Source organism: Halichoerus grypus, chromosome 14, assembly GCF_964656455.1.
Source record: "Halichoerus grypus chromosome 14, mHalGry1.hap1.1, whole genome shotgun sequence".
NCBI lineage: Eukaryota > Metazoa > Chordata > Mammalia > Carnivora > Phocidae > Halichoerus > Halichoerus grypus.
Window position 1 is genome coordinate 62,622,722 of NC_135725.1, and position 12,310 is coordinate 62,635,031.

Below are 12,310 nucleotides of genomic sequence, written 5' to 3' on the forward strand. Positions count from 1 at the left end.
CTTGGGTGCCTGGACAGAGCTGAGGCTAGAGCATGGGCCACCTGATGCCTCATCCAGGGGTCAGGCTACAGCCCTGTTCTTCTGGCCTGGGCGGTGTTGCAGAGGTTCATCCCTAGGATCACAGCCAATTCTAGGGCAGCTGAGATGGAAGAGGCAAGGGTCCAAGGTGGTCTGGGCAGTGATGGGGATGGTGGCTGCTCTGGGGAGTGTTGTAACCCTGTGTGCCACAGCTCTGGGCCCCCCCGTTGGCGTGTCCAGGGCACCTGCAGCAGGGCACAGAGCGGTGGTCCCTTGGGCCTTCTAGCCTGATGCTGTCCCCCAGTGTACCAGTTCACAGCTAGGCTTGAGTCCAGCTCAGGCAGAGATGCCAGTAACACATGGTGGCCTCGCAAGAGGGACGGGAAGGGGGAGTGAGGTTTGAGAGCATGAGATGATCATGGCGGCAGGGACTGGTCAGGGAGGACTTTCTGGTGGAGGAGGCATTGAAGCTGGGCAGCTCTGGACAGGGGTCGAGAAAGGGAGGGGATGGAAGAGGACCAACATTTCTCAATACCCGCTGTGGGCCTGGTGCTTGTGTATACGTGACTTGATTTAACCCTTGCAACAGCCTCGCACGGGAGGTGGCGGCAGATGCTCAGGGAACAGGGTGGCTTTGCCAGGGTCAGGCAGTGGTGACGTCAGGACCTCAGGCCGCAGTGCCGCAGGTGCGGGGCAGGTGCACGAGGACGCCGCAGCCGGGAGGAAGTAAGGAATACATTCCTCCAGGATCTGGAGAAGAGAAAAGACATTTGAGGGACTCAGTGGTCCCTGGGGCCCCCCCGAACACTTTCCTTCCTAGACTTCCCAGCCCCATTGTCCTCAGTGGTGTTAAGAGAACTGGTGCGTATCAGAGTCCCCCCAGGTGTGGTTCAGCTCGGCCCCTTACTCGTTGTGGACCGAGAGTCAGTAACTTCCTCCTCCTGGGTTGGGATGCGGCGTGCCTACGTCACAGGCTGGCGCGAGTTACGTGGCCCCCGTGAAACACGGGCAGCGCTTGGCACACGGCAGCCCTCGGTGCGTGGTGGTGGGTGTCGCTCTTGCCTGGTAAGTTTATTGTGCTAGAGTGCCCTGTTCCTCTTGGGGCCCCCTTCCCACCACCTACTTCCTGGTTGGCTGGAGACTGGGGCTGCGGGGCATGCCAAACCGCTGTGGTTGCCCTTAGTCCTTAACAGAATTCTCTCTGGGCTGTGGGTCCTGATGCTAACTGGTCTGTTCCTGGTATCAGAGTCCCGTTCTCAGGCTCCCGGCATGGCTCCTGCAGAGCGTTCACTTTCCTTTGCTGTTTGCCGGGAGGTGCTTTTCCATTCATTCCTCAGAGGGGGCACTGAAGCACAGAGGAGCGAAGAGCTTTGTCCCCGGGGCTGCCCCGCCTGGAGGTGGCAGAGCCAGGTCTCCAGCTCTGGTCTAGGGCTCTGTCAGGCATGTCACCATCTCCTGGAGGGGCTCCATGGCTCCCCCCCGTGGCCACCCCTCCAGGACGGGGGAATTTTCCTCTTCATGCAGACGTTCCCCTTCCATCTCTGTCTGGCTTCTCTCTTGGAATGAATCTCAGTTCCCTGTCCTCACCCCTTCCAACCTGCCACCCTGCAAGACACAAGCCATGACCAGCAAACTGAATCATGGGCTGCCTGAGCAGACAGGGACTTAAAAAGCCAGCCCTCCTCACCTCTTTCCCCATTTAGGGCAGGAGTCCCTGCTACCCCATGCTTCCCCCTAAGTCAGCTTCTGTTGACACACCTTTCCATTTCTGGAAAGTTCTATCATGCTTAGTTAGAATTAATGTCCCTATGGTTCTCAGCCCTGGCTGTGCATCAAAATTGTGTGTGTGTCTTGGCGGGGGGTGGTGGGGCAGTGGCGGGGGGACGGTTGCCTCTGGGCTGCATACCTGGACATTCAGCTTCAGGGGGTCTGGAGTGAGGTCCAAGAAAGTGTACTTATGAAAGCTCTGCAGGTGATTCTGATCCACAGCCAGGAGCTCTCTTCCATCCACACCTAAATGCTCACAGTTTTCCCAGACTCCGTAAACATTTGTAACCTCTTAGTCCAGGCCTTGGCCCCAGTGGTCTGTTTGCCTGGAGGGCCCTGCCCACACCCCCCACCTACCTGGCCAATTCCTAACTTCTCCTTCAGGATTCCTTGTTGGAGCTTCCCTCCTGCACTCGGCTCTCACCTCTGCTGTCCCACGTGCCACATTCAACCACACCGTGTCTGAGTCTGGGTCTCCCCATAGTCCAACAATGTAAGGGTAGACACTCTGTCGTATTTCTTCATTTTTGTATTCCTGGGGGCCAGCGAAGGACTTGGCACACCATAGGGCCTCAGGAAATACATGTGGAATGAATAACTCTGTGAATGAGAGAGAGGCTCAGCAAACCTCTACACTTTTAATACAAAGTCTTGAGACTTGACAGTCCCATTTCATCTTCAGCCACACAGGTTCCGCATCCACACTAACCCCTGAAAACCAACGGCCACCTGTTGGAGGCCGGACACCTGGCCCAAACCACCAAGGGTCAGCTTACCAGCAGGGACATCCTCCAAGAACCACGGCAGAGTGCCCCCTGCTTCTTGAAGGGAGAGGAGAGGAACTGCCTGGGGAGAGGCTCTTACCACCCTGCTGGGGCACCGCGCAGTCGGGGAGGAGCGGGGAAGCCCAAGTGGAGTTCCTCACAACTTCTGGTGGTGGCAGCTGCTCTCTGCTCCCACTGCCCGCCCTGCTTCTAGCCTCGCTGGGCCTCTGTCGTGCAGCCTCCTGGTCTCCTGACCTAAACCTCAACTCCCAACCCTCAAATCCATGCTCTCATTGGTGCCAGGGTTAACTCCCCAAAGCACACACTTCTCTTGAGCATGCTACCCATGAAGGTCCCAGGTCCAAGGGGACTTCTCACCAAAGAACCGGCCTCCCCGCTCTCTGCCCCCCCCAGCTCTGTCCCCCTCTTCCCTCCCTGAACCCTCGAACCCTTGCCAGGTGCAGGTAGCCAGGCCCTGACAATGCTGTGTCCCTTCTTACCCAGCACCTCCCTCCATCCCTGTCTTCTGTAACTCTCCTCATTCTTGAAGGCCCAACTTCTTGGAGGCTTCCATTCCTGCTTCCACCCTGGAGATTTTACAGTACAATAACCTATATTTTATTTTTCATACATAAATATTCCATACTCATTATTGGAAAAACTGCAGTTACAGGTGAGCAAAAAAGATAAAGCAGTCCCTTTAATACCAACGCCCAGGGCGCCTGGATGGCTCAGTTGGTTAAGCGACTGCCTTCGGCTCAGGTCATGATCCTGGAGTCCCGGGATCGAGTCCCGCATCGGGCTCCCTGCTCGGCAGGGAGTCTGCTTCTCCCTCTGACCCTCCTCCCTCTCATGCTCTATGTCTCTCATTCTCTCTCTCTCAAATAAATAAATAAAATCTTAAAAAAAAAAAAAATACCAACGCCCAGAGAAAAGCACTATTGAGGGGTTGTTCTTTCTCAAAAATTTAAAATTCCAGTGATGTGAATAATAATAATAATATGTAGGTTCATACTATGGGCCTGGCTCTGTGTTGAGCACCTCCATGTGCTTTCTACCCTGTGAGTAGTCACTGTTGTCCCATTTTACAAAGGAGGAAGGTTACATGACTTGCCCAATAAAAAGTAGCCAGTAAGTGGAGTGCAGAGATTTGACCTAAATTTGATTCTAAGAACTGAACCACTGAATCCCAAGTTATGGTGCCCATAAGAATCCCCTTTGTTCTGATGGACCAGAGACTTATTGTTTGTATACTAGATTCTGACATTAAGGAAATAATCTTCTGTTATTAGGCTGGGCGAGTCATGCTACTGTAACAAAAATCAGCCCTAAAAATCTCAGTGGCTGAGTTGTTTCTTATTCATACCACAGGTCCAACACTGGTCAGCAGGATCCTTCCATTCACCATGTGCAACTCCTTGAGCTCAGAAAGGGATGAGACTGTTTGAACATCCCCAAGCCCTGGGCTTAGAAGCTGCTACCTGATCCTGGCTCTAGGGATGATGTCATGACCTTTGTGGCCCCCCCATCAGGATTTCTGCCTAGATCTTGAAGCTGCTCTGTGGTTCCAACTGTTGGGGGTTTTTGTCTGTTCATTTTTCTCTACTTGGAAAAGTTAGTTAAGACATTGACTGCTTTTGGAAAAGCTGCCCAGATCCTGAAGTTTCCTTGGAAGGAAATCACACCCATCTTATATTTCATAGGTGTGCAGTTCACACTGGGATTGGATTTATATCCAATCAGGACAGCCTGGTTCATTCATTTGTTTACTCATTCATTCCCTCACCTAAGAGATCTTTATTGGGCATCTCCTCTGTGCTGGTCCGAGATGCAGGGTCCTTGTGCTTGAGCTTCAGCCAAGATGAGCAGAGTCTTACTGTAAACAGAACAGAATTTAATTACCCCTAGCATGCACCTTTTTCAGATCCTGGGAGGTTCAGTGATAGCCTACGTATATAATAGGCAGGTCCAGGCATTTTTCTGGGCTTGTTCAGCGTGTTGTGGATGTATTATTTCCTCCAGTGAAAATCACTGCCATTTTTTTCTGCTTTCCTCCCAACTGAATCCTTTCAGCTCTCGTTTTTCCTCCCTTCAGTCTAAAGAAGCAAAAGTTGAACCCATAAACACACCTCCAACTCCATCGCCTCCTTCTGAGGATGCGGAGCTTTCTGGCGAGCCTGTACCTGAGGGGACTCCGGAAACCACCAACCTGAGTGTCGTCATGCACAGAAGCCCTGAGCAAGGCAAGTCCCTGAAGCGCCCTCATCCACGGTGGCCTTTCATGAAGTGATCCTGTGTGCCCAGCCTGTGTGGTGTATGCCACATAGAGCCTCTCATTTCACCTTCCCCTCGGTCCTCCGAGGAAGGAATTATAACCATCCTCATTTTATAGACAAGATGAGGAAATCATGTCACAGAGAAGTTAGGTTACCTAGCTGGGGCACTTCGGCTTGTAAATGGCAGAGCTGCGTTTGAACTTGGATACTTGAACTTTTTTTTTTTTTTAAGATTTTATTTGTTCATTTGAGAGAGAGAGAGAGAACATGCGTGCACAAGAACAGGGGAGAGGCAGAGGCAGAGGGAGAAGCAGACTTCCTGCCTGATGTGGGGCTTGATTCCAGGACCCTGGTATCATGACCTGAGCCAAAGGCAGACGCTTAGCCGACTGAGCCCCCCAGGCACCCCTGATACTTACACTTTTAACCCTGGACTCTGGAAGGGCTTGAGTTCCAACAAAAAGCTTGCAGTAATTGTTGCTGTTAATTAAATACCTACTGTTTGCCAAGTGTTCACCTACTTCATCTCCAATCCTGACAGTCCATCTTCTGGTTGGTATTATTGGCCAGTATTTTATGGGTGGAAAAAATGATGCTTGAAAAGGTAAGTGACATGCCCATAGTCACACAGCTAGTGAGTGGTGGGATGGACCCCGTACCCAGACCCAACTCCAGAATCCCTTTCCAGCTTCAGCTGCAAACTCCTGACTCTCTCTCAGAGGATAAGATCAGGTCATCAGAACTCCTGTGGGGCACGCACGGGAAACTGGTGGCCAGAGAGAGGGACAGGCAGGCACCCACGGGTCAGCAGCAGGCTCGGGGAGTGCTGGCCCCCTGGCTCCCCATCCAGGGCTCTCGCCCCTGACCCTTGTCCCCCGACATGTGCAGAGGACAACCTGGTCAAAACCCAAGATCTGTTGTGACCCCCAGGCAGCAGCATGACATGTGTCCAAGGCTGAGACGGGTCGGTACTTCTTGCCCTTTATCAGAAGGGCAGCAGCTTCAGACTGAGGTTACTGCTCATGCAAGAATGCCAACATGCAGGGCAGAAAACAAGGACAAAAACCCACTCGGCCTGTAGGAAAGACTGGGCGGGCAAGTTGTCTTTCATGTATATGTACGGCCCTGAGGCTGGTAATGCCGAAGATGTAATGACCCAGCGACGGACTCGTGCTGTACTCCACGAAGAAAGCAGATTTCAAAACTCTATGTGTGCTGTAACCCTAACTTTGAATACATTATTTATATCTATTTATATATAGCCACTTAGAGCTATGTGTGTGTGTGTGTGAGAGAGAGAGAGAGAGTAATAGACAACAAAATGTTCTAAGTAGTTATCTGGGTGGTAGGATTGTGGGTGGCTTTTCTTTCTTTACTTCTGTGTTTAACAAGCCTTCTGTAATCATATGTATCATTCTTCTTTTCACTTCTGCCATCAGTAAATGCATGTTATTTTAACAACTAAATTGGGAAGTCTGTGGGTGAGAGCAGGTATAGAGTACTGAATAGGAAAAAATTTGTGTCGTAATTTCATACAGTCATAATACAAGCACGGAGTCAGGGTGTTGCTGGGGAAGACTGGGGACAGAGCAGACAGTTTGGACAGAAGCTCTGCTCAGCCACCTATTTGCTCTTGGGCCTGGGGCACATTGCTTAATATTTCCAAGCTTCAGATTCTTTTTTTTTTTTTTTTTTTTAGATTTTATTTATTTGAGACAGAGTGCATGAGCAGGGGTAGGGGAGAGGGAGAAGCTCGATCCCAGGATTCCGGGATCATGATCTGAGCTGAATTCAGGCAGCCCCTTAACCGACTAAGCCACCCAGGTGCCCCAAGCTTCAGAGTCTTTACCTGCCCCCTGGGAGTGTTCACAATCCCTGCCTCCCAGGTAGTTTAGAGGATTGAACCCTTCCCAGGGATGTGGAAGTGGTTTATGAATTGTGAATGCTGTTCTCCTGGGTGGAATGAGGATCTCTGAGGAGGGGCAAGGAGCGGGCAGAGGCTGCAGGGCCAGGCAAGAGCCTCTCCTAGACTGGGGGGTGAGTGCAAAGGAGGTGGGAGCCAAATGCAGACTGGGACGGAGATCCAAGCACCGCTTGTCTATTTCCTGCGATCAGCCAGACTCCTTTACTGGCAGAGAAAAGGCCAAACAGAAACAACAGAGCTTGCTGAAGTGTTCCTGTTCTTCTTATTGGGTGGACAGCCCAGATGGTGAGGAGAAAGGGGCCTGAACCCTGAGCCCTGTCCCCGTCTAGGGAAAGCTACCTAGTAGTTTTATTCCAAGCTTTCCTGACACCATCTTGGCCCAGGGCACCCCTCCCTCCACCCCCGAACTTAACATCCTCCAAGGAGTGGGGACTCAGAGGTTTGGAGTCTGGCCTGCTGTTTGCACAGCACCCCCTGGTGGCAAGATTCGGGAGGACGAGAGAGTGGTGATGCCGGCAGGGGATCCTTCAGCATCTTCCCCTGCCCACACAGTTCTCACCGTGGGACATGCGTTAGTACAGCATGGGTGGATATGGCCTGACATGGGGACAGGCTGACCTGGCTTCAGGGCCCCTCCCAGTCACTTACTTTCTGTGGCACCCTGTTCCTCCTCAGCAAAACGGGGTTAATCATAAAAAAGTGCTAATGTGCACATCAGAGTAGCACACACATGCCACGGGGTGATAGTGGGCAGCCTGAAAACTCGGGATTCCTGTCCTGGCTCTGCTCCCCCAGCTGTCAGGTGGTGGGATGGTCCTTGTGGGTAGGGCAGATGGGCTAGCGGGAAGATTAAGTGAGGTACTGCATGGGACAGGCATACATTCATATTAGTATAATTTCTTTTTCTTTGCTTTAGGACCCTACTTGTTTATTTTTATTTTTTTATTTTAAAGATTTTATTTATTTATTTATTTGACAGATCACAAGCAGGGGGGAGCGGCAGACAGAGGGAGAGGGAGAAGCAGGCTTCCCGCTGAGCAGGGAGCCCGATGTGGGGCTCGATCCCAGGTGTCTGGGATCATGACCTGAGCCGAAGGCAGACACTTAACCGACTGAGCCACCCAGGCGCCCCCCACTTGTTTTTTAAATTGCAAAAGAGATATGTGCTTGTGGTAACAGTTCAATCAATGCAGAGTTGTATGAACCCTCCAAAATAGTAATTTCCTTTCCTATCCTCTGGAGGAAACCAGTATTAAGCATTGTGGGTTAGCCAACTTTGTGTGGTTTATCTGCACACACATATGTATCTATATATTACAAATGTTATTTAATAATTGTGTTAGTTATGTAGTGATGATTATATATATAATGATCATAAAACTTGTATGCTCAAATAGTTTTTTTCCCTTTACACACTTAGAACCACACTGACAGTGAACATTTATGAATGGCTAACTAAATTGCTAACTATTTAGGGACTGTCCTCAATGCTTTTTTTGTATTAACTTATTTAATCCTTGCAGTACGTAACCTTCCAAACAACCTTGTAAAATAGGAATTGTTGTTCCCAATTTATGGATGAGGAACCTGAGGCCCCGGTTGAATGACTCGCCACAGGTCACGTTCCTAGTGAGCGGCAAAGCCGGGCTCCCACCCCACACGTGGTGCCGGATCAAGCACAGTGCGATACTGCCCTTCAACGTCGTTTTTTCTGCAACTTGGTTTTTTCCCCTCTTAATCCTGTATTATGGACATCTTTTCAAGTTAATAGGTAAAAAGATACTTCATCCTTTTCCAAGATTACAAAATGCAGTTATCAGTTACAGAATGCCTGCTTCCGTAGGGTCTGGTGAGGTCCTGAATGACACCCTGGAGGGAGTTCATACTATGGACGGAGCCCCCGTTACAGAGGTTGGCTCCGGGGATGGGGCCTTCATTCATGTCACTGAAGAGGTGAGTGAATGGTAAATTTCATTTGCTAAATCAGTAGTCAGTTCGTTTGCTCATTTCAGACTTGATGGTGACTTGTGTTAGGCATGGTAAAGAATCAAGAGGGTTTCCGCTGAACATCATGGTACAGAAGAGAGGAGACCAGGGCCCAGGAGGCTCTCCAGGGAAGCACCAGGACGGGGAGGAGATGTAGCACAAGCTGGGCCTCACACCTTACCCGGGGGATGCGTGCCGGGTCCTCACCACATTACCCACCTCCCTCCTGCTCATTTGTGAAGACACACAGCCTTTTCCTTTGGAGCCCCTTTAAGACAGAACCAGATTGATTGCACACGTGCATGTCCACCATTGTTATGTAATTGGCTTTTACACCTGCAAAGCCAATTTTTTAAATGCTAGACACAGTAAGGTGTGAAATTAAAGCAAATGTCTTCTTCTCACAACAACCGCTGCTAAAAACCCACAGGTTCAGCTCATTCTTTCTGCTATCCTGGGATGAAACTCAGGCACTTCTCATGCTCTCCCAGTCATGACCTGATAATAACCTATTTTCATAGCTACTTCCAAAATCCAGTCCAGCATTATATCAAAATTTAGTCCCTTTGTCTCCCAAATTCCAAGGAACACATATCCAGCTCACAAATGGTTTGTAGTGGGGAGAAGGGAGGAGGAAATCCCAGCACACTGATGATTGTCTCCAAAGGAATTCTTTACCTTTTCCTCTATAGCCCAGAGGCAGGTGGCAGGCTAACCCTGATAGAACTGATTTCCTTTCTTGTCTCTTAGTACATCCCACACAAGTGGTCTGGTTCCTGCTTCTAGCATGTGAAGTGTACTTAATTGTACAATGAATTAATTGTTCTTAATTGTATTTTAGTGTAAGCCCTTTGGGACTTCAGCTGAATTTGAGGCAGAAAGAGTCTCATTTTAAAATCTGTGACATCATCCTTTCTCTCTTTTTTGGGGGGAAAACAATAATTCTGCAAGGATTCATGTTGTAGGAAAAAAGGTTCTGTGGTCAAATACATTTGGGAAATTCTCCACTTTATATCCTCCTTATTATAGACCCCTTAAAAATCCTACAGCAAGGAAATCTAACCTTGATAAGCTTAGTGGTAAAGAGCTACTTTTTGCAAAACAAAACAAAACAGAATGACCCCCACGCCCCTCAAATTTAAAAGAAAAAAAAAAACAAAAAACCTTTGGAAACTGAGATAAAACATAGTTTGATGACCCTAGCAGCCAAACTGCTGTTTCCATTTCATGCATCTGCTGTGTAACCTCCAGAGAAGGTTATGCTTTTCCCAAGGAAACTGAGTCCCAGGGAGAGAAGAATCATGGGGTTCAGTATGGAGAAGGCTGGGGAGGACAGAGTTGTTGCCTGCATATCTCTGAATCTCCATCAGGGGCAAAGGCATCCGACTTGTTTTTATGGCTTCTGGACGGGCACATAGGGAAGGTCACAGGGAGACAGGTGTGTCTAGATAGACGTGTCTGGAGCTGGAGCAGGCTGACTCAGGAGACAGGGATCTCCCGGCCACTGGGCATGTGCAAACAGATGCTTGGAATCAAACAGGAGATACAGCTGCCTTGCGGCCTCTCCTGTCCCTGGGATTTTGTGATCCTGGGAATGTCGTGGGGCTGGGGTGACGTCATAGATAAGAAAGTGCGTTGAGAGAAGGAAGCTACAGAAATGCAAGCTGATAGAGAGAGGGGTGTGAGCAGTCTTTTCTGTCCAGCGACAGGCACACTGATCAGAGCCATGGGCCCAGTGACATGGTCCCTCATGATGCTTTTATTTCAGGGTGTGCATGCCGAAGAAGGTTTGGCAGCCACCGCAGCAGTCGGGGAGGCTGAGGTGCCCACCAGCACCGCCGGGGAAGCAGAGACCAGTGGTGTGCCCACCGGGGGGCCAGCCCTCTCCTTGTCCACTGAGGTCATGGGGGAAGGGGTCACTCTGGTAAGTAGCTCAGAGCATATGCTGTTTCTGGGGGAGGGTGGGCATCTCAGGTCTTCCTTATCAGTCGGCAGAATGCGGAGTGATGGCCTTGTGGGATCAAGTCTGAGTAGACACTGATTTGGAGGCTGAGGGGTCTGTTGCCTCATTCAGCAGATGTTTGCGGAGTGATGTGTTATGCTGGGCACAGGTAAATCCGATAGGCCAGTTCCTGGGGACAGAGCTGTAAGAGGCAATAGGAGAAGCACCGAAAAGGGCCCAGAACCCAGACTTGGGGCTCCTGGAAGCCGTCCTGGGGAAAGAATGCCGAAGGCGAGACCATGGGGATGCCTAGAAGGAGCCTGGCAGCTGGGAGTGAAACAGGTGCTCTAGGAGGCGGGCCAGCAGGAGCAGAGGCCTGGCGGCACCAACAGGAACATGGAAAGAGGGTCCATGTGTGAACAAGGGGGTGCAGGGAATGTGGCTAGAGAGGCCCCTGAGGCCCTGGGAGCCATGAGTTGGAGCTGGAGTGTGTTCAGAAGTGGGGAGTCACTGAAGGGCTAGTGACCTAGTCAGAGTAGGACTGAGAAAGTGGAGGAAGGGTGGGAGAAGCAAGCCTGGAGGCCGGGGGCTGGGATCGGAGGCTGGGTCGTGGTCCGGGCAACGGGGGGTATTGGCTTGCTCCGGGTTTGGTCAGCGATGTCATATCCTGCCAAGAGTCTCAGTGAGTAAAGGCCTGGAAGGCACCCAGCGGATCTGCCACGGTGACTGTTGGGGACCGTGGGGAGCGCAGGGTTGGGGATGCAGGAGGGGTGGAAGGAGAGTGAGATGAGCAAGTGGTCAGTGAGGGCAGCCAACTGCTCTAATGAGAAAGAAGGCTGTGCATTGCGAGACCCTGGGTTTTGCCCCAGCACCACGACTGGGCGTCGGTGAAAGTCCCACTCCTGGGAGTAGCAGAAGGGAGATGGCAGGGACTGTGGTGGGCAGCACCGCGGGTGGCGGGGAGGAACGGGGTGAGCCACGCAGGTGGCATGTTGGCCAGGGGCTCACGCCTCGAGTGGTGTGCGAGGCGTGGGTTTGTGCGTGGGTGCCACGTTCGCGGCATCAGCACAAGGTGAGGTCTGGGAGGTGCAGGCGCCCGAGGGGCCCGGGCCGTCGGCTACCTCCAGCCACACTGACCACAGCGGACCGCTGACAGCTCCCTCGCAATATCTTCCTGTTCAGGGTGCAGATGCTGAAGAAGGCTCGGCAGCCGCCGCAGCTGGGGAGGCCGAGGTGCCCGGGAGCTCCGCCGGGGAAGTGGAGGCTGGCAGTGTACCTACGGGGGGAGCCACCCTCTCCACGGCCATCCAGGACGCCGGGGAAGGGGTGACACGGGTGAGGAGTGCCAAGTGCCGCAGGGTCAAGGTCATAGCTGGAGCAGGTCCTGACCTTCTCGGAGGACCAGTCTTCATTCTGCTCAGCACATCCAGAGGAGCCTGAATGGGGCACTTCTCTGAAGGGGAGCTGGCCGAGGCCTGGGTACACGTGTGCTGGAGCCCTGTTGGCTCTGGGACTGCACACGCTGACAGCCCCAGCAGGCCAGTGGGGAGCCAGGCTGGGGGCAGGTGGAGAGCCAGTGAGGTGGGGTGGTCCCAGGGGCCCACTCCCTCCACCAGGGTGGAGGAGCCTGGAT

The 12,310-nt window shown here is 51.7% G+C and overlaps 1 protein-coding gene across 6 annotated transcripts in view; it reads left to right on the forward strand.

Annotated features, from left to right (window-relative positions):
• The window catches only part of COL15A1 (collagen type XV alpha 1 chain), a 116,109-nt gene that overhangs the window by 40,673 nt on the left and 63,126 nt on the right, over window positions 1–12,310 (forward strand). For all 6 annotated transcript variants that reach the window (XM_036074151.2, XM_078061510.1, XM_078061511.1 and 3 more), the window contains exons 6-9: window positions 4,645–4,792; window positions 8,593–8,702; window positions 10,504–10,659; window positions 11,860–12,012. In XM_036074151.2, the coding sequence (XP_035930044.2) occupies window positions 4,645–4,792; window positions 8,593–8,702; window positions 10,504–10,659; window positions 11,860–12,012 (567 nt within the window). The remainder of the gene's footprint in view (window positions 1–4,644; window positions 4,793–8,592; window positions 8,703–10,503; window positions 10,660–11,859; window positions 12,013–12,310) is intronic.